General features: G+C 37.7%; 1 protein-coding gene across 1 annotated transcript in view; it reads left to right on the forward strand.

Annotated features, from left to right (window-relative positions):
* The window catches only part of INO80 (INO80 complex ATPase subunit), a 63,214-nt gene that overhangs the window by 15,605 nt on the left and 25,624 nt on the right, over positions 1-21,985 (forward strand). The window contains exons 9-25 of the mRNA XM_041460193.1: positions 1,261-1,464; positions 2,741-2,936; positions 3,130-3,197; positions 3,517-3,726; positions 4,302-4,382; positions 5,516-5,611; positions 8,155-8,214; positions 8,800-8,942; positions 9,968-10,052; positions 10,560-10,677; positions 11,060-11,145; positions 12,121-12,288; positions 12,734-12,867; positions 13,670-13,737; positions 14,847-14,930; positions 15,261-15,448; positions 20,834-20,974. Of these exons, the coding sequence (XP_041316127.1) occupies positions 1,261-1,464; positions 2,741-2,936; positions 3,130-3,197; positions 3,517-3,726; positions 4,302-4,382; positions 5,516-5,611; positions 8,155-8,214; positions 8,800-8,942; positions 9,968-10,052; positions 10,560-10,677; positions 11,060-11,145; positions 12,121-12,288; positions 12,734-12,867; positions 13,670-13,737; positions 14,847-14,930; positions 15,261-15,448; positions 20,834-20,974 (2,130 nt within the window). The remainder of the gene's footprint in view (positions 1-1,260; positions 1,465-2,740; positions 2,937-3,129; positions 3,198-3,516; positions 3,727-4,301; positions 4,383-5,515; positions 5,612-8,154; positions 8,215-8,799; positions 8,943-9,967; positions 10,053-10,559; positions 10,678-11,059; positions 11,146-12,120; positions 12,289-12,733; positions 12,868-13,669; positions 13,738-14,846; positions 14,931-15,260; positions 15,449-20,833; positions 20,975-21,985) is intronic.

Below are 21,985 nucleotides of genomic sequence, written 5' to 3' on the forward strand. Positions count from 1 at the left end.
CTTGTTTCATAAGCAATAGATGAAACAAGCAACATGAGTTCCTTTCATTAGATCTTTCTGGCTTTTGAAAGATTTAATTTGTACATATTAAATTTACTAATCTTTGGTACTGTACATTAGTGGCTTTGGTACACTTTGACTTTTGAGTTGCCCATCTATCCACTACTTATAACTTGCTGGTTTTAAGCATTCTGGTTGAAATCAAAGGGGCTCTTGGAATATTAAGTGCTTTAATTTAGATAAATAGGTAGATTAGAAACAGAGCAGTTTTCAGCATAAGTGAATGCAAAAGCAATTCATCTTCTCATCAGAGTCTTCTCTGAGAATCGGCATTGTTTCTACCTAGAGAATTTTGCTTACAAACACTGGGTAACGGCTTTCTGAGCACTTTTCAAGGGTTATGCTCAAGTGTCTGATTCATTTATATGACTAATGATGAAAAGGTAATCAAGAATATGACTGAGAATGGTTAGAGACAAGGTGATGTAGGACATCTCCTGTTCTGTATATACATTATCAAGAAAGGGAGAATTTTCTGTGTAAGGGATGCAGAAAATGGGACTTGCTTGTATGTTAGGAAACTTGGCCAGTCGAATTTACATTTTTTAAAGTTCCACTTTTTTTTTGCCTTCATTTTGTTTTATCATTTGAAATCTGTATGTTAGAATTGTTGTGCAGACTTTAGTGGAAGGAAAAACTGCCACAAAAACCCAGCTATTTTGATGTTATTATAATGGCAGCAAATCATTTCTACTTGAACAAAAATATTACATTTTCTTATGCTTCATGAAATAGTAGCAAAACTGTAGAATGCTCCCTCACTTTTCTGTGTATTAAAGTGAACAGGACTGTGTTCCACCAATACTGCTATTGCAGTATTCTTAACTATATTCTTATTGAAAAGTGAAAAAATTAACCCCAGAAAAGTGTCAATAAATAGGTGAGTAAGAGCTGTAGGTAAGCCTTGAATTTTGTTCTTCTGAGTCCCTTTCAAGGACCTATCCATCAGATCAGTCTTTTAAGTATTATGCCATGCTGAAACTGTCTTTAGATTTTGTCTTCTCTGCCATCTCAGAATTTTTTTTGGAAGATTGCATTCTCTCATGCCATTTCAGAAGCATTGCTGCTGAGTAAAGTATCACAGTTTTATCTCTTTTGAAGTATCAGACTTGGTTATAATTAAATCTGATACTGTTTAATGCTGACTTTCTTTACAATCTGCCCATTTTACCACTGTTCCCAAATCTTATTTCCTTCTAGCTGGCCCACCAGTGCATGAGGGAGGTCCGTAGAGCTGCTATCCAAGCCCAGAAAAACTGTAAGGAAACTCTACCACGAGCACGTCGTCTCACCAAGGAGATGCTTCTCTATTGGAAAAAGTATGAAAAGGTGGAAAAAGAGCATCGGAAACGAGCTGAGAAGGAGGCTCTGGAGCAACGCAAGCTGGATGAGGAGATGAGAGAGGTACAGCAAAATCACATGTTGCTGATACTTAATGTGCGGAGGAGACACAGAAGTGACTGGAAAATTTCTAAATCCAAGCCATGAAATTCAATTATATCTTCTGTTTTGGTGCTATTCCATGTATTTCTTCTGCTGTCTTATTTTTATTTACGTAATTATTCTAATGTTAGCAAGAGGTGATTAAAAAACCCTTCAAATTGCATAAGTTCTTTATAATTGAGTGAAATTGAGGAAGGAATCAGAGAAGCTGTGCATGTCTCACAGACATACAAAGCTCAGTGTTAGTAAGGGCCAGCATTTTGTAATGGTTTGTACATCTTTCTAGATCCAGAAGGGAAGACACTTTTTCATTGACATTGAATTTTTTTGTCATGTTATTTTTTTTCCCCTGATGCTGTAAGGTGATTCTGTCATTTCTGTACGGGACGCAGAATTTTTCTGTGCTTGCTTTTTTGTTGGTCAACTGACAACTTCTTGAACTCTATTACAGAGTAAAAGGGATTGAATTCAAGAGAGTTGCCTTGTTAAAGCTCTCTAGTGAAAATATGGTTGTTATTTTAGAGATGTATACCTTATATGAGGAAAGGCTGAATCTTAAAGCTAAATATAAGGCATTATAATGCTTACATTAAGCTTGTATTTGTTGTGTTCGTCTCATTCTTGCAAATTCATTAACATTTGGTAAAGTTTTCTGCTTAGATAAATAGACAAATTTTAACTTTTGCATTTTTTGCCAAAGCCTAAGGATGAACAGAGCTTCTGCAATGACTTGCCGAATGCTGAGTAATGATAATATCTCAACTGTGTTACCTATTGATGTACTCATGTGTACTACCATAATTCCCTCTACTAATAAGTAACAGAATGTGGGAATGAGGTCCCCGTGAGAGCATTTCTTAACTGCTGAGTTCCTTTACTATAGACCACTAAAGTTGTGCTATTTTTTGTTGATGTTTTAATTTTTAAGTGTAAACAAAACTTTTAAACTTTCTTTTATTAGATTGTGGTGGTTTTCGTCATGATTACTGAATTAAAAAAAAAAAATTAACAACATTTTTATGTTTTTGTATAGATATTTATGGAGTTGGTCAGTGTTCTTATGTGCAACTAATGTAGCACTTCATAAGGTTTGCTTAACATAATCTAGATAGATTGGTTGTTGATACATTGTTAGATGATTTTTTTGTTGTAGTTGTTTAATTTTATTTTTAACACTGAACTCCTGTCCTGTCTCTTTTTCCCCTTCTTTTGCTTTTGGTAAATGCTCTTCTCTTAGGCTAAGAGACAGCAGAGAAAACTGAACTTCCTGATCACACAAACTGAATTATATGCTCATTTTATGAGTCGTAAACGAGATATTGGCCATGATGGGATACAGGAGGAAATCCTGCGCAAACTGGAAGACAGCTCTACCCAAAGGCAGATTGATATTGGTGGAGGAGTGGTGGTCAACATCACCCAAGAAGATTATGGTAAGTGATTCATCTACAGCCCTTTCCTTGCACTCTTTTGAAATTTGCTGTACTCTGTTTGTTATTGTGCTAATGTAACAATTTCAAGCACAACCTCCTTCTCTGCAAGAAGGACTGCTGCAGTTATTGGAATTCATCTGTGTGTTTGAGTGGTTACTGATGCAGAGCTCTAATATGGGTATGGTATTTTCAGATAGCAACTATTACAAGGCCCAAGCTCTGAAGAATGCTGAGGATGCTTACCAGATTCATCAAGCTCGGGTATGTATTTTTTTGATCCATGAAGTAGAAGAGCAAGCAAAGTAATTAGCAGAGGCCACAGTACCAGGATCTTTCATAACAGCCAAGTCAAATAGGTTAATCCGGGGACCAGATTTGAATTTAATTCCGTTGACACATTTTGTGTTAAACAAATAGAAAACCAGGGTATAAGGATTTGGACTATAGGAACAGGCTCATTTTCTCTTAATTTCTGGTGAGTACCGTGTCTCAATGTAAATTGTAAAGCCTTTTACACTAGAGTTTCTTGATAAGTTAATATATTCGCCATCTTATGCATTACCTTCCTTTTCCTGTTCAGACCAGATCATTTGATGAAGATGCAAAGGAGAGCCGGGCAGCTGCTTTACGGGCTGCTAACAAGTCCGGGACTGGGTTTGGAGAGAGCTACAGTTTAGCAAACCCATCTATCCGAGCAGGAGAAGATATTCCACAGCCTACTATTTTCAATGGAAAACTAAAAGGTTACCAACTGAAAGGCATGAATTGGCTGGCCAACCTATATGAGCAGGTATATTAGTACATCTTGCAAATTTTTATAACTTCTGAGATTATTTAAGTCATTAGAATAAAGTTGGCCAAAATAATCTACTGTTTTTAAAAATAGACTGTGTATAGTTGATCTTTAACATGTTTGGAAGAAAGAAAAGTACTAGGTAGGCCACGTTACCAGTATTCTTTATTATTTAGAACATAACAGCTTTGAATAGGGCTTTGATTTCAGTATTCTTTGTGTGGTTTATACAACTGTTTATCACTTACATCATACATGGAGGAGACTTTTCCTGCTTGGAGTTGCATACTGTTTCAGGCTTGGGTTAGCAGATAAATTGCAGGCAGTCTTGTCCTTGTGAATGTGCCCAGGTCACAGTGGGATCATGCAGTGCAGAGAGGCTTACGGGAAAAATTCGATTGAGAGATGAATGAAATACAGTTGAGATCTCAGGAGCAGATGCAAGAGATTATAAAGTTTCAGAGTTGTTACAGTGCGGCTGTTCCCTCTCAATTCAGTAGCAACTGTTCTGCCAGTTCTTTGTAGATTAAAAAGTAGTAAAGCGAAGGTGTTAATTAATGGATCTTTTCCAGGGCATCAATGGAATCTTGGCAGATGAAATGGGTCTGGGTAAAACAGTACAAAGTATTGCTCTCCTTGCACATCTGGCTGAGGTAGGTGGATTATAGCTTGTTCCTGGGTAGTATGCTTGATAGAAGATGCATAATTTTCACATGTTGGAAATGAATTTTGGATTATGAACCTTAAATGTCTTAAAGGGTATGTTATACATTATTGTTACGTGGAGCCATTGAAATAGTTATAAATATGTATGTATGTCAGTTTTTATTTATGTAGAGTTTTCATTTATTCACATAGTAAAATCTTCTCACTTGCGCTGAGTATAAAAGCCTCAGGAGAGAACAAGTTGCACATGTGATGGTTCACTGAGTTTTACAGATCAAAGTGCTTGTTTCTGAGCTTCATGGCAATTAGCATTAATTTCCATATTCCAGTGGGGTTTTTTAGGAAGCACAGCAATTCTTCTGTGCCAGGGCAGACAAACAAAACAGAATTAGCAACAGAAGCTTACTTCTTAATGCAGAAATAGATACATTTATTTTAAAAAATAATGGTCTTGATTGCAATCCAGTCACTTGCCCTAAATATGAGATATGAATGAAGTGATACTAGAAGCAAAATTAGCTGCACTAGTGACCAAGTGGCAATTGTGTGCATTTCTTTATGTTACTGGTACTGTTGGCCAAAATACTGTAAAGGTGTGCAGAGCTGAAGATTCTTGAGCTCATGGAAGGAATAACAAGATAAGCTTGTCTTCCCGTGACACTGCACCTTGAGGTTTTTGGAAGGTTACACAGGGCTTTATTCTTCTGCCTCTCCCTTATGAGGGCCAGCTTGTAACTGCTCATATATTAATGGATCAACTCAGTTTTTCACCAGAGAGCACTGTAATTTGTGATGTGGCAGAGCAAAGTTTTTCAACGTGATCTCAAGTTCTTTTCAAAATGACAGGGGCTGTTAGTAACATGCAGATGGCAACTCTCAGAAACAAAGGAGTTTGTTCTGGGAAGAACTTTGCTGTTATGAAATAAGTTTTGGTTAAACATTAGATCTGCTCTGTTTGATTTTGTATCACCCTGTTGTGCTGGTAGAGTTCTGCTATTTTGCATACAGTTTCCTCTCATGTAGCCACTGTCATTTAGTAGATTTAAAGCCATACCAAACCATCTCTTTATCACCTCCCTTCAATTTTTTTTAAATTTAGTTTTTTATGTGTGTTTTCCAGAGAGAGAACATCTGGGGACCTTTTTTAATAATTTCACCTGCCTCTACTCTGAACAACTGGCACCAGGAGTTTGCCAGATTTGTACCTAAATTTAAGGTAATAAGCATGTCCAAGAAAGTTCTTTCTGTTTCCTTGAGAGCAAACCATTTTGTTCTCCTGAGTTCTGTGTCACATCTGGGTGACTACTGAATATGAAACTCTGTAATGAGCCTGTTTCTGGTATTTTTTTTCTATCATCCTGGTTTTTTTTCTGAAGTGTTTACTTATTTAGGGCTTAAAAATATTCTGACTTTATTCACATAGTTTTCATTTTGCATCGACTTAGACACCTTCTCAGTAAGGAACTGTAGTAAGTCAGCAAGTGGATGCATAATTTTAATGTGTGGGCCTGGCAGCAGAACCAAGAATTATATACCAAGTTTTATGTATGTCTTTGGGGTTAGAGTTGTGTTTTCAGTCATTCATATGAATTTGAGTCAGATAAAGATTGTATGTGAACAAACACTGAACAGATAAGAGGGAAGCAAAATGCAGTTATAACAGAAAAATAGAAGAACTATGGACATGTAGTTAGTAATCAAGAAGAAGCAGAGAAGTGAAGCACAAATAGATAAGAACAAAAAGATTGAAAGAAAACAAATTGAGTTTTTCAGGAATATTGTGAATGTGAAAACATAGTAAACAGTAAATTAGAAAGCAAGCTGCTTACCTGTCCCCCAGTGGAAAACATTGGAGTGTTGCAAAGGAAAATTTGAAAAGAAATGTGTACTACTGAAACAGTGTTGTAACTTCAGAATTAGGATAGACAGTGTCAGAAGCTTGCAGTTACATCTGCAAAGAGGAACAGATCATAATTTGAGTATTTGGGTTGTTAACATAATAACCTTTGATATAAAGAAGTATTGGTTGGGTTTTTTTGAAACATCAGATTTTCCTTTTTACAGAAAACAGTAGAAGACACCTAGCTGTGAGTAAGCAGTGTACCAGTAACATCAGGCTAATTGTTGGAATGTCTTGGCTACTTAAAAAAGCATGAGGAAAAAAACTTTGAATGTATTACTATAAGTGATACTTGCTTTTTGATCTGGGCAGGGCAAAATTAAAGGACTTAGCTTTTACCAAATAGCTTGATTTGGAGATCCTGATGAGACTGTAGATTGGTTGTGGTGTTGTTTAGTTTGAGGTATCTGTATGAGGAGAAGTTGTGCTAGAGCATGGTTCAATACTGGATTATTCAGTGACTTGTATTTTGCAATAAATTGGCATTACCGAGCCTTTAAAGCAGCTAATGGAGAAATTCAAACACTTGTGTTATTGAGGAGGTATTCAAAAGAATAAAAAAGCCAACACAACCTAAAAATAATCCATTCATGTCTTTTCATAGCCCAAAATAATAGGGGCTCTTGATTAAAAAACTTGAGAGCTGTTGGCCATTCTGTCTGCTTTGTCTCACTTCCTTTGATCTATTCATTGTGTAGAATAGGCAAGCAACTGTTTATGCTTTCTCCTTCTCAGGAATGAAATATAGCAAATGTTTGAAAAATGCAGTCAGGATGCTTGTGAAAAGATAGTTTTTCTCTTTTTTGACTTAAACACCAAACTGTTTATATCATTGGATAGCTGTTCTTTGACATGCTGATCTTATTGCATGCTGATGTTTACCTCATCCATGGAACAAAATATATTTTAAAAATAAGTTTTCTAAACTTACCGTCACATGTTTACAACTTCAATCAATCTTTTTTTCTACCAGTTTTGTTTCTTCCTCTAATCATACAGAAGTGTGCAGTCAGTTCTGCTTGTAGTAAATCACAGTGAATTTATGTCCATGGCAGAATATGTAAACTAAAAGACAAATCGCTTTTTGATCAGTCTGGTTGTTTTACAAACAGAACAGTAGGAAGAATATTCAATTAAAGGCTTTTGGAACCTGTTAGTTGAAGTTGTAAGACTTGTCACCACCTCAGAAAGCAGCATTCTTCCTCCTGCCAAACCTCCCAGTCTTAGCTGACTGTAAGTCTTCCCACCAGGCAGGAGGTGGCAGTACAGTGTTAATAACCAGTGGCAGGAGTCAGTGCTGTGCAAAGGTCTGAGTAATAGGACCCATGCAATTTTGAACTGTAGATAGTTTAACAGCTTTCTCTGGCAGTAGTGCTTGCTTTTAAAATGCAGATATTAAATATATCCAGGCCAGACATTTTAACTTCATGGCAGGTTTTTGGGGTCAGTTCTGAAACAGAAAACCAGCAGGACTATGGAGGTTGCTAAACAGGTGACAAGCCTTCTACTCCTCTAGCTTTAACTCTAGCAGTTGAGTGCAGACCTCGTTCTGCCATAAGCAAAGTATCATTTTTAATTTTTAGAAAAACCTGACTAGAAGGTTTGTGCTAAATGCTAATGGGCATTTTTAGATTCTCAGCATAACTTGATCAGGCCAAGTTGCTTGATGCCTTTTCCTGGAATGCTCTTTTTCAAAGTATTTTTAAATGCTTTCTGATTTTTCTTATGGTAAAAAGATGATTCCCTTTTTGTTGTTTTGGAGAAAGAAGTATGTAATTTTGTAGACTACAGACTATAAAATTCCAGAGCTGGTGTCATTATTTGAAAATAATGTCTTTCTATTTTTTTTACTGTTTCAGGTGCTACCTTATTGGGGAAATCCCCATGATAGAAAGGTGATCAGAAAGTTCTGGAGTCAGGTAATACCAGCATGAACATGTACTTTGACTGTCTTTCTCTGTGTAGAGTAAACCAGAAACTGTTGCTACACGTCACCAAACTAAACTAATGTGTGGATGCAGAGTTTCTTAATTCCTGTAGTAGCATTTTCATTAAGATAATGAGGTGGAAGACTTCTCTTGCCCTGAAAAGCAATACTGTGCAGGGCAATTCAATGTGCTGTGGGGTTCAGATGAAGAACTAGAGCTCTGTAAATAAAGCAGGAAGTTTCAGTGTCAAGGACTGTTTATTCTGTTTGAGTAACCTAGCTCGGGGTGCCCCAATGCAGAATCCCTGCAGTTCTGTCAAGATTGTTCCTTATTTAACAATAGCATTTTGTAGGGTTCAGTACCCAGGTCTTGTCTTGCATGTTAAGAAGTGTCTGAAATTGTTCAAGGGCTGAAGTCCAGGTCCACTAGTTGAGTAACTGTAATGTAATTAATTTTACAAGTCAGCTGTGGAAAATGCAATAGTAATGAGAAGATTGTAAAACAGAAGTCTGAAATTATACCTCTAGACAATGTACTTACATTATGTGGACATTGTTTCTCCTTTTGTGGTTGTAGAAGACATTGTATACTCAGGATGCTCCTTTCCACGTGGTAATTACCAGTTACCAGCTGGTAGTGCAGGATGTGAAGTATTTCCAGCGAGTGAAGTGGCAGTATATGGTTCTGGATGAAGCACAAGCACTCAAGAGTAGCTCCAGGTAATAGACTAACTGGAAACAATCTTTTTTGTGGATCAGCCTCTCTGAAGAGTATCGAGAAAGTATCAAGAGAACATAAATTGATAGAAGTTAAAATTGACACACATAAGACCCCTTAAGTATCTAACCTAGTTAAATATCTATATAACTCTCTGACACTGGATAGATCCATTAGGTTTTTTGCATTTAGATTTTCCAAATATGTAAAATGTAATTAAAAGGTAGCTCTGGAGCAGAAACTTGTATGGAGCACAGGACAGTTAAACAAAACAGTGTGAAATGCTGTTCACTTTCCCTCCTAACTACTCACAGAATTCTGCCTGGTGAATGGTCTGTAGTCTTTAGCTTATATTGCTTATATTGGCTCCATTAAATGCATTATTTTGATCCTTATTCAATGGCACTTCCAGACATGAATGAAGGTCAGAACCCCGCGAGTACTGTTGGCTGCAGTAAAGCCCAAGCTGTGTTATGAGACTATGCCAGAAAATTTTCTGTTTGTTTTCAAGTAATGGATTTGTCCGTCTTTATTTCTGTAATTGCTTTCCCATAACCTTTGTCCAAGTTGCCACTGTACACAGTAAGCTGAGGACTGCTTTAGATGCAGGCTCATTCTGACCAAAGTTTGTCTCTTCAGCATTCTTGGGGAACCACCCCTCGAAGAGGATTTTAATGTATAGCTCAGCACTCCTGCCGCAGTAGCCTATGTGCTTCCTCTTGTACAGTGTGAAAAATACACGACATTCTGATTCAAAGTACCTGTCTCTTTTGGAAAGTTAATTATTCTGATCATGAGACTTTATTAGTAAGCATTACACTATTTTAATTTTTTTTTAATTGGAAAAAGGCTATTTCTTCCTGTAGTTGTCTTTTGAAAGACTGGGGAACAGCTGTAGTAATTTTTCTACTGACTTCCAGAGATCATTTGGGAAACTCACTGGAAACAATTTGCCTTAAAATACCTTATGTTTCATATCATTCCACAGTTTTCTCTAGAAATGATTTTTCTTGCTTTTATTCATCAGTGTTCGTTGGAAGATCCTACTACAGTTCCAGTGTCGAAACAGATTGTTGTTGACTGGGACCCCAATCCAGAACACAATGGCTGAGGTATTTGGGAGCTCATAAGAGTGGATTTTTCTTTACAACAATAATGCATCCTAAATATATGTAAATATGGAAAAAGAGAAATCTGTTATATTTGTGTGGTTGTGGGATCATGCTTGTAGCAAACCACTGTCAAACAAACATGGGATCAGCCCTGGGAGGGAAAACTAAGGAAACTTGCCACGCATTTAAGTAAAACTAAAGATATTTGAGGTAATACTTAGATTGCAGGATGAAATCTGATGCTAGTGACTTTTCCTGTTGTTGGCTGAGGTAATTAAGACTGTGTTTGTCACTGCTTTCTAATGGGGTTCGGTTAAGTTGATACCTGTGGCATTGTGGGGGGAGGCAGGAAGAGAATGCAGCTGGGGTTTTGTTTAATTTTGCCATGTCTCATGATCTAGTGAAGTGATTTTTCTTATAAAGAGCTGCAAGATATTGGGATCCCCAATTACCTTGTCCACAGTAGGATGACTTTTGCTAATCTGGTGTTTTCTCCTCTCCTTTTAGCTGTGGGCCCTGCTGCATTTTATCATGCCAACACTGTTTGATTCCCATGAAGAGTTCAATGAATGGTTTTCGAAGGACATAGAGAGCCATGCAGAGAACAAATCTGCTATTGATGAGAGTGAGTGCAGTGTGTAACCGCTATAATTTTTATGTTAAGAATCTGTTGCCTTTTCGAACTAATAATGGCTAAATTTTCTATGAGATGTAGCATCTAAAACAGAGGATGCATAATGAGATTGGAACATTACTGGATTGCTATTGATAGTTTATATTGAAGTTTCTGTTTCTGACTGTAATATAGCTTGTGTAATGAATAGAAAAACAACATAGCACAGCACTCATTTAAAAAAGAAAAATCAACAGAGAAATAACTCTATGTTGTAAGAACTCACATGGGGGGAGATGGCTGAGCAGTTAGGGACTTAATTTGTCATAAAACACCATATAATTTTCTTTTTGATGAAGTAATTGTTTTTTCTTTCCCCTTCCCTTTATTTCAGACCAGCTATCCCGCTTGCACATGATCCTGAAGCCTTTCATGTTGAGAAGAATCAAGAAGGATGTGGAAAATGAACTGTCAGATAAGGTGAGAAAACGTATTTGTCTGGAATGGGTATTACAGCTCTGTTGTCACAGCTCTGTTCTCTGATCTGGTTTTTGCAAACTTGTTTGTCAGTCTGCATACCTGAAATTTGACTGTAGACTTCTCTTCAACCTTCACCTTCTTGCATCACATCCCAGCAATGTCATTAGATGTGAATATAACTGAAGAACTTCTAATTAACAAACATTTTTCTTGGGAAGGCATTTTGTTACCAGTTAAAAATGAAGTATCTTCAGTCCTGGTTAAGTTGACAGAAGTATCTCTAATGGCAGTGAAGGAGATTGATACATCAATTACTAGGTGATAAACATTTCCAGTTGCCTTTGTGAATGATTTGGCATGGATTTAGGATTTTTTTTTTTTTGCTTGCCCATACAGAGAAATACATAGTGGCAGCATCATGCTCTTTTCTCTTGCCAGTCTCTTAATTTCACATTGATGTTAGCAATACTAGATGATCTTGTGGTCAACAGTCCCCAGGTTGAGAGACATTGGCTGAGAGACATCTGGTTTGTTCTGATGTGCTTATTAATTTCAGTGGACTTCCCACAGACACTGTTGTTGTGCAATGCACCCGTCACTGCTGTGAGTCCTGACACTCTTTAGCACGGCTCTAAGTGGGGAACTGTAGGATGGTGGAATTGAAGTCAGATTTTAAACTGATCAGCTGCAGGTGTGATGTCAGCTTCTTAAGAATCTGTCTGTTTACTCAGTTGTGTTCATGTACTTTTAAAGGTCCGTCTCCTACATCATTACACAAGCCTTCCAAAACACACCTATCAGTTAAGTCCTTTCCATGTTAGATCCTGAAATGCACATCTGAATGCAACTGCCTATAAATGTATTTTTTGAGAAAGTTATGTTTTCCTCAAGGTGTGTTTCAGCTTTATGTACACTAACGTTTTCATCCTTCATTTTAGAGAAAGAAATGGCTAAATCTTCATTATCATTTTGCAGATTGAAATTCTTATGTACTGCCAGCAGACAAGTCGACAGAAGCTCTTGTACCAAGCTCTGAAAAACAAAATCTCTATTGATGACCTCTTGCAGTCATCAATGGGCACTACTCAGCAAGCACAGACCACCACTAGTAGTCTCATGAATCTAGTCATGCAGTTTAGGAAGGTAAGGCTATTTTAAATAATAATTTTTTTTAAAAGTATGATTGTTGATTAGCATTAAACTAATGTGTGTCTTCTAGAAAACACCATATTGAAAAAAATCTGCCATAGGCAAGCAATTCAGTTGTGTTTCAGATGCAGTGTAGCATTGATGTTGGGTGAAGAAGAGCTTCAGCCCTGTGATGCATGCATCTGCTAACTGGTTTGGTTACAAAGATTGGTTTGGTTGAAGGAAGCCATTCACTTGGCAAAAAGAGACAATAGCTGTTATATGAATAGCAAAAGATATGATGCCATGTTCGGATTTGAGCAGATACACTAAAATAGCCATTCAATATTAAGCAATACTAAAGTTTCACTGATCATTGGTCATGGTCGATTTGGGATGTAGATGCTACATCGGACTAAGTTAATTGCTTCCAACTTTTGACATGCTCTCTGTCTTACAGGTGTGCAATCACCCAGAGTTGTTTGAGCGACAAGAAACTTGGTCTCCATTTCACATCTCCCTAAAGCCATACCAGATTTCCAAGTTCATCTACCGTCATGGACAGATCAGGGTCTTTAACCACTCACGGGACAGGCAAGTCTATTCCACTTCCTATCCAGTTTAGCATATTTAGTATTATTACTTACACTTATTTTTATAAATGCTAATTATAGCTCCCTTACCTGGTGTACTTAAATGATGTTGGCGGAGCAGTCCATTTCCTTTTAGTCATTCAGCTGTTAAACATCTGATATAGGTGCTCTTTCTTGGTGGAATCCTAATCTCAGAATATCCCTTTGATTGATTAAGAAAGCCAGGAAAAGGAATTTAGAGTTGTTGCTGATGATGTGTAGTAGAAGTAAGCTTTTAAAGATCCTTGAGACAACAAAAAAGCCGCACCTGATTTCCCTTCAGTGAGTTTTCTCCTGCAAGGAAGCTGTCAGTATCTGTCTGTTGCAACATGGTATAAGGTGAGCATCTGCTAGTGCCTTGACAGCTTTTAGTGCTGACCTTGGATGAGGAGAATCTGCCCAAGTGCAGTTGGCTATTTTCTCCAACCATGGCAGTTCTTGATTAATTTTGTCTGCATTCAGTTATGAGAAGTGCTGAGGGAAGAGATGAGAGAGACATGTATGAAGACAAGATTAGCTTTTCTAGAGCATATAATGCAGTTCCAACACAACAATGGTGTGTCTCAGTGAGAAATTAACAGCAGTGCATGTGGACTGATGGCACTTTCCTTCTACTGCTGTGCAATTCCAGATATTCAGAGTGCTAAAATACTTACAATGAAGAAGTGAATGGCTACTCTGTATCTTCTGATTGTGTGATTGAGCATGTTATGTGTTAAGACCTTCTTATTGATGTTGTTTTGTTTTATTCCTTTAATTTTCAGGTGGTTACGGGTTTTACTTTCGCCATTTGCACCAGACCACATCCAGCAGTCTCTCTTCCACAGGAAGGGTAGGTTTTCAGTCCTGGGAAGCAAGTTGGATTTTAATGTATCTTCTTCTCCAGGGGGAAGGACTGAGAGACCAGATTAATTAGTTCTCTGAGATAATCTGATCAAAACTTAGCAGAATTTTGTCAGTGTTTGTATATACATTTCATTTTCTCAGAGAGGAAAGGATGGAAAGCAGCTGGAAGAATCTGTGGATAACTTGTCATTTAGTTACTGCTAATCCTAGTGCAGTATCTTAATTCAGTCTGTCTTGTTTTAACTTGCTTCAAGAGATTAGTGCTGCCTTTTAAGTCTAATGACTTTGTCACAGATTCAATTCTAAGAAATCTTGAATTCATTTCAGTACATTCTGTGTTCTATCTTAAACTGCCAACTTGCTTTCAACTAGAAACTAGATGAGATGCAAGTGACCCAGAATCTGTCAATGAGCAAAAACCCCAAAAAAGCTGCTGATATTGACAGATACAATTTATCATAGATGATTGAATATTTTTCCTACAAGAGCTAATTAGATCACTCAGCTACTGAGGTGTGAAAATCTGCAGAAGTATAAAGCAAGAGAGATACTGGCTGCGTTACTGTGCTGAAATCTGTTAGCACGGACCTCTTCAGCTGGTGTTTGCGCTGTGCAGTGCACATGGGTGGGCCTGCAAGGCTTTTCCCTACCAATACCTGCAGCTCCTTCTAACCCATTTGACTTCCTGGGTGAGAGAGAGCGTGTGAGACAGGCATCCTGAGGTATCTGTGTTCTGGTCAGCTGTCTGGAAGATACTTGTTCAAATTTGCAAATATGCACACTGCCTACTGATTCTTAATAAGTGAAACAAATGTCCGCTGCACTTGGGCCTAGAATGTATTTTTCTTTCTAGGTAAGAGACCTTCTCTTGCTCAGACTGGAAGATGAACTGGAATGTGGGGTCTGGCAACAGAGATTCAAATTGAATTTTCAGTATTTCTAAAAGATCTAGGTTAAATTAGGATCTCCTGTTTACTCATTTAGATTTGTCATGTGTCATAGAATGTGTGTCCTGAATTGATGAAGTAAATTTAGTTTTCAGCTAGGAGTGTCTGTGAAATGTGTTGGCCTAACTTCAGTATTTCTGTGACCTAGGCATCAATGAAGAAAGCTGTTTTTCTTTCCTCCGGTTTATTGATGTCTCTCCAGCAGAAATGGCCAACCTTATGAATCAGGGACATTACATGTTGCTATGAATAATTTATATGTAATTTACAGAGAAGTGGGTGCAATTTTAAGTAGTAGTGGTTAACTGAGGCTTCACCATTTTACATTAAGTGCTTCAAAGTATATCCTGATTTAATCAATTAGATTCAGTTAAGCCATCTTAGAAAAAAATTGAAATAAGAAAAATTTGAAGATGTCTAGCAGAAATTGTTTTCTTTAAGGCAGGATGCTGTAAGCCTGATATTTTGGAAAAAAAACCCCCATTTCTGTCAAATAGAGTTATGCTGTAAATATATTCAAGCCTTTCTTTCACAAAGCAGTGAATAAATGCTCCTACTGTGGTTTTTTTCAGATGGTTAGCTCTTTTCCTGTCTCTGAAAGCATCCTACAGGCTCCATCACATGCGCTCCTGGATGGAGACTGAAGAGGACAAAGAGCAGGGGTCATGTTTTCTGAGGAACAGGGATTTCTTGCTTGATGTAAATTTCCCACTGTCTTTCCCTAACTTGCACAGCTGCACTTTGCTGCAGGTAAGCAAAATTTCTGTGATCTGGAGACAGTAGCAAATCCTCATGAGTGAGAAATGGTGAAAACCATTCTGTCCTTATAAAGCAGGGAAAACAAACTTGATAATGGGATGATGATACTGTCTGCTTTTTTAGATACAGTTAAGAGACTTCAGGGTGCTGAACAGAAAAATAGTTTAGCCCCTATCTCCTTCACATGTGGTATTACATTTCAAACTTGCTTTAATGAATAAATCAGTTGACTTAGAAGACTTCAAAATATTACTGGAGCACCAAAAGTAGATACAGGAGCAGCAGAACTAGACTCATGATTTGTCAGGGATAGACTGTATATGTAAGCTTAGGAGTTTCGTAATGTTTTTTACATGCAAAATGGTAATTTTCTGGCTGAAACTGTTTCTCTTGTCCAATTCAATATATTGTTGCAGCAGCTGGGGAAATCAGAGACCAGCCTGACAGTGTTTTATAGTTGGTGAACAAGCATTTTCAGTGCTGTATTTCTACTCTGAAATGTGCTTCTGCTCCTGTCTGGTAGATCCAGATGTATTCAAATTATTGTGTAATGGAAGATCATTTTTGTTAATCTTTGGCCTAGGATATGTGTGAAGATTTTGCCTTTTTATGACTAAATTGCAGTTGATTTCCTGAGTTAGATTAAGGCTCCATTGATTCAGTTCACTGGGAAATAAGTTCACAGAAGTGCTAGCATGGAGTCAGGAAAACATCTAGGGCAGTTAGCAGATATGCAGTAAAAAAAATCTTTTCTGAAACAGTGAGATTGTGCCAAATTTCTCAAGGGAATATTGCTTCTGCTCATGAGTCTGGAAGGGGAAAGGAGATAGCCAGAATTCAATTGAATATTGTGTAGAGGAAGTTGAAATTGAAGACGCATAAGCAGTAGGAAACCAACCTTGGACTTGGTGTCATGTTTTGCAGCGTTAACAGCAAAGCCAACAAAATGAGTCCTCCTAGTTATCAAACAAAGAGCCAGCCAAGTGAATGTGTGCCTGTTAACTCTGGCTGTGCTGGTATTTCAATAGTCCTTGTTTCCATGTCTAGCATGGTAAAATCTCTATGCGATATGAATTTGCTTTCAGTTAGTTTTTTAAAGGTTACAGTCAGCTCTTTCTATAGTGCCTGCAGTGCTTCTCTCTGAGGCTGTAGTGTAGCTCTGTCCTCTTATTCATACGGTTAAGGAGAATTTGTGTGTTGTCGTAAGTGTGGCAGTAAAGAAGATGGTATCAGAAGTTGTGTGCACTTAGAGAAGGTAGCATTCATTTTTACCTATGTAGAAAGATGATCTGAGTCCTTACATAGCCCTTGGTTTGGTGTGTATGAATATCAAAATGAAAATCATTACATTTTCTGAAGGACAGAAGATGGATTAACATTATAGATTTTAAATGTAAGATATAGAATATGCATGTGTAGGTTTTAATATTAGCGATTAAATTAATAGAATAGGCTACAGACCTATACCACAGTCTAGCAAGATTTAAACATTAATTTGGTTTCTCCAGATAATTTCTATTCTTTGAGGATGTCAGTACTTGTGTCCTAGGGGTTCCCACAGCTGTTGACTGTGTGTAACTAATGACTGTTGCAACTAACAAGTTCAATACAGAAAAAAGCCAGCTAAGGAGCAGAGTTCATCAGTGTGTGCAATACAGTACATTTGTGATAACCCCAGTGAATCTAAAGGAAGAATAGCCCTGCAGTTATGACAGATACTTTAAAGCTGTTTTCTAGCCTTCCTATTAGACAGATTACTATCTGAAGTCACTTTAAAATAAGTTATATTTACAGAATTTTGTTTGCAGAACTTATGTTTAGAACACCTTAAAAAAATAAGGATGGTTGGGGAGTGCAAAACCTAAAGGAGAGTTGAAAATCAAGCTGCCCTTTACATGCCTGTCATTTAGCACACTGCATGTTATTGTGAGTGAAATGAACTAACTTTTTCCTTAGCCCAAACTGGAGAAGCTTTCAATGTAACATTCCCCAAGGCTTCCTTTTGGGCTTCATAAGATAGTAACATGTAAGGAATGACAAGGGTGAGAAAAGAGGAAAAAGGAAATGGTAAAAATCTGGAAAGGCTTTTCTTAACTGCTCAGATCAGCATTTCCAATGTAAGATACAAAGTATGAAAATAAGTCAGTAGAAAGAGAGACACATTTATTTTTTAATGGATACTTCTGAAATTGTAGTAGCATCTGTCTAAAGATATGTTTAATCATGTAAATACAGAAATTGCTTGCAAAGTGTGAGGTTTCTTCATTGCCCCTGCTCAGCACCTCCACATGATATGTATTCATTTGTATGCATTGAATTAAGTGAGTATAAAATCTGCTCTGTTTACATGAACCCTTCCCTCCTTTCCTTTTGTAATTTTATTTCTATTTAAAAAATTTAGGCGTGTTAATGGGCTTAAGATGTTGGTAGCAATCACCCATATTTATGTGCAGCTCTATTTACAGTATAGGTGACCCTCTTTCAAGACTTATTTTGGAGTGCATAGTTGTACATTCCTGACTTTTAATAATCTTCCTCTTTGGTTTTTGGCTTTGTTGTACTAAAGTGTGTGAGCCATTTCAGAGCTGTGGCTGTGTTCAGTTCTGTAACATTACCCAGTCTTTTCCATGCATGTGGTTGATGGGAAGCTGATGGGTTTCCACTGTCCCTGTTATATCTGGTGACTACTCCATTCATGAATACTTAACAGCTGCATATGTTAGAATTCAGAGGGATGTTTCTTATGTGACCTGCTCATAGTTTGTACAGAGGAATCTAGCTCTCAAAGCAGATTAATGCCCAGGTACAAGTATTTTTCTCTTATTTTGAGTACCTTGTTGAAGCTTTACTTGTTTCCTCCTAGGTACTTCAACTGTCCTAAAGTCAACTTAAATTGGTCTTTGATATTGTTTTCCAAAAAATAATTAAGTAACAAACTTGCGTAGGCTTGGAATGACAGTTTGTTAACTTCCTCTCTATCCATTTCTTGTATTTAGACTTTCAAGGAAATAATTACCAAACCCCTCTATTGACCTGGGCCACAATCAATATGGCAGTGCTTGCTGTCATAAGACTTACTGGAAAGCTCTTCTGACTGCCTGCAATGATGATTCTTCATAAAATCAGCTGTACTCCTGGTGTGGGGTCCAGGGGTGGGGAAGAGAGAGACTTTCAGCTAAAGCAGTTGTTCACCCTTCCCCCTCTGACTCCTGCTGTCCTTTCTTTACTCTCAGCTGTGGAACCCTGCGTCTGCTGATGCAGGCATACCCCAACACATCTTTTTATGAGCCAGCTAGAGAAAACCTTGTATTTTCATGGCTGTTAAATTTTTCGTTTGATCAGATGTGTAGCCAAAGAGGCTTTTGGAGAGGAGACAAAACTAGAACAGGAAGTGGCACAAATATATCATGGGAAAGGACTTGCCCTTTTTAGCAGCCATGTTGGTGCTCTGTTGCCACTGTTTCTGTTCTCAGATGTGTAAGCCAGCATTCATATCCATTGTCCACAGGCAAGTATTCCCAGCCCTATGAATCCCGCACTATTGTTTCAGCACATGGCTAGTTTTACCAGGTGGGGAAGCATGTCATAAAACTCACTTGGAGCAGAGGGGCAGGGGTTTGTTTTCATCTTGATCAGCATCTTAATGAATACAGACAGGTAGGCCAACAAGAAGGGGCTCTGTGAGGACCAGAGAAAACATGTGAAGCAGTTGTTGCTTAAGCCAGCATTACTGATTAAGACTTGTCAGCTGAGTAAGAGCCTGTTTTTGGGATCGCTTCACATTATCCAGTGTGGGCCAAGCTTTGACCTGTATTTTTTAGCTCTGCTGAGTGTCACTGAAAGACTCTTGTCAGCTTTCAACTCTCAGCTTTCATATATAGAGGAGGAAATGTTTGGTCAGAGTATGAGTTTTATTTTTGCCATCTCCAGCCCACGAGTCTCGCTGGCAGCAGCCAAAGGATGTGCGTAGAGGCTAGGGTTGAGTGCAAGTAGTGCTGGCATGTATGTACAGTCAGACTGTTCTCCTCTCTTGTCAGCAGGTTCCAGATTATACGTGCTTGCCATCTGCATCTTGCCCAGTGAATGGAAATGAAAGGGCCCAGAATGCATGATCTGTAATAAACTCCTGCTGTGGCTGTTTTCTAGCATTTTTTGACATACACAGGAGTGCATCTATCCAATATATGACATGCTATACAGGGTGTCTGCTTCTATCGTATATCTGGATGTTCACAACTTCAAATACTGGGATTTCATGAAGTTGGAAGGCTCTGTAAAGTAAAAGTAGCATGCCATTAATTTTGGTGCATTAGGATCCTGGGCAGAAAAATACCAAAACTTGAGATCCTGTTTACCTTTTACTTAAGTGAACTTAAGTGCTGGAATTTCCAGGAAGGCACATCCTGTGGTCCTATGGCAGTGAGAGGTATACCTCTTAAGGCTTCTAAAATTATTGCTAGTTTCCTATTGTGTGCAGAATAATGCTCTGCATACTATAGGAAGCAAATATAATATAGAACTATTGATCTTTATGAATATAGAAGAGTCAATAAAAGCTAAGTAGCAGAAATGGCTTAGTCTATAAGCAGTTTGTTTCATTGTTTGATGCATATATTTACAATAAAAAGAAACTATAGCTCAAAGCAAAGAAAATTTAATTGAAAATTTAATTAAATTTAATTAAAAACAATTTTTTGTTATTTTTCTATGTAGAGCTGAGCATCTTCAAAGAGCTTTCCTTTCTTTAAACTGTACTGTCATCTGACTATCCCCACTTCTGAGTCAGTATATTTTTCTGTATCAAAAGGGCATTTTGGCAAATTCCAGGTTTTAAACATCGATTTGTTCATGTGTGTGACCCTGCTAGCACTTCTAAAATCTTCAGGATAAAATTTTGAGCCTTTTGCACAGGAGAGAAGGAAAAGGTTGGAAAATATGCAAGTCTAAAGATACCAATCCAGCCTTATTTCAATTCTTAATTTTTTCCCTCTGCAAAATTTAACTCAGAATAGATAAATGAGTAGCTCGAAAACACCCTGAGCAGCAGACGTACTAGAATATTCCTGGACTGCCTTCATTAGGAAAGCTAAGGTCAAAAGGTTCAAAGGCAGAAAAACTTGTTTCTGGTTCCAACTGAGCATCAACTCAAGTATTGATATGACCTAATCTGATTGCAAACATTTCTGGACTTAAATGTTCTGATAATTACACAAAGATTCTTCACATACTCACTGCAGGAGATGTGTAGAGTTTTCCTTATTCAAAGAGAAATACGTACGGAATGTGCTTTGTCTGTCTTCCGCATGGGTGGATACAAGATTTAAGAGGAGTGTCTCTTCATAGACATTAATTTCTTAATTTTGATTTTGTTTTCAGAACCTTGTGTTCAGCAGCCACTGTAAAGCAGTTACTGGCTATTCAGACCATGTCATATATAGAAGGAGAACAGCTACCTCATGTGTACGATGCTGCCAGGTGACTGAGCTGCCGTCCTTCCTGTGCATAGCCAGTCCACGGGTAAGTCCAAGTTCAGTTGTAAATTATGTATTTTCTATTGTGTTTTAAATCTTGGTAGAATTGTGTCATTGGAACACAATGATGTATGACTCTTTTGGTTGGGTAAAACTGTTGTGAGGATATCCTTTTGCTACAGTATTCAATAGTGGTTTTTCGTAGGGGAAGTGACTCTAATGTGTACTGAGGGGAAAAGGAAAGTTGTAAGATGCACCCAACAGGAATTGTTCTAACATTTCACTTTCTGTCCTAATACCTAAAGCAATTATAGAAGAGATATTAAAGTAAATTATTAATTGATAATCCAATGGGGAGAATTAGGTGTCATCACTACAGAATGAGGTGATTGTTTGGTCAACTCAGATGACAAAAGAGAGCTGGGAAGCAGTGCTTTTTTGAAAAGGGTGTTTGTTTCCTGTCTTACACTCCAGAGAGGAAACACCAAATTGCAGTATATAAGGATTATTCAAGTTGGCATTTTCTAGGTCTTTTGGATGTTTAGTGCTACTGCATGGGGTTCTTCATCATCTGCCAAATGAATTTTGAAATAAAATTGGTTGAAGTTTCCGGGCTGACACAAGAGACCTTCATTAGGTCTATGGCTGTTGCATTCCATGTTGCTGGATCTTGACAAAACCGGACAAAATACAATTTTATTACCAGAGCATCAAGATGTTATATTCTTTAGTCACTGTTGAAGTTCTTGCTGTAGGCCTCATAAAATGATGTGCAATTATACTTGTGCGTTTGGAGAAGGGTGGATGGCAAGCAGGACCTCACAAATGCAAGCTCTTTACCTACCTGCTGCTGCTCAAGCTGAATTTACCTGTGTCAGCAGCTCAAGGGCTGCGAATCCAGCTGAACTGCTCAAAGTCACGTGTCACCTCCCTGTTAAAATGTACTGCCTCGCTGGAGAACAAGAGCTTATTCTTAGAGTAAATTGTGAAAACCACTTCACCTTCAGATTCCTTTGATTTGTCTCTCTTTGTACCTAAATTTGCATCATGGATGAAG

Source organism: Pyrgilauda ruficollis, unplaced genomic scaffold, assembly GCF_017590135.1.
Source record: "Pyrgilauda ruficollis isolate IOZ18807 unplaced genomic scaffold, ASM1759013v1 scaffold14, whole genome shotgun sequence".
NCBI lineage: Eukaryota > Metazoa > Chordata > Aves > Passeriformes > Passeridae > Pyrgilauda > Pyrgilauda ruficollis.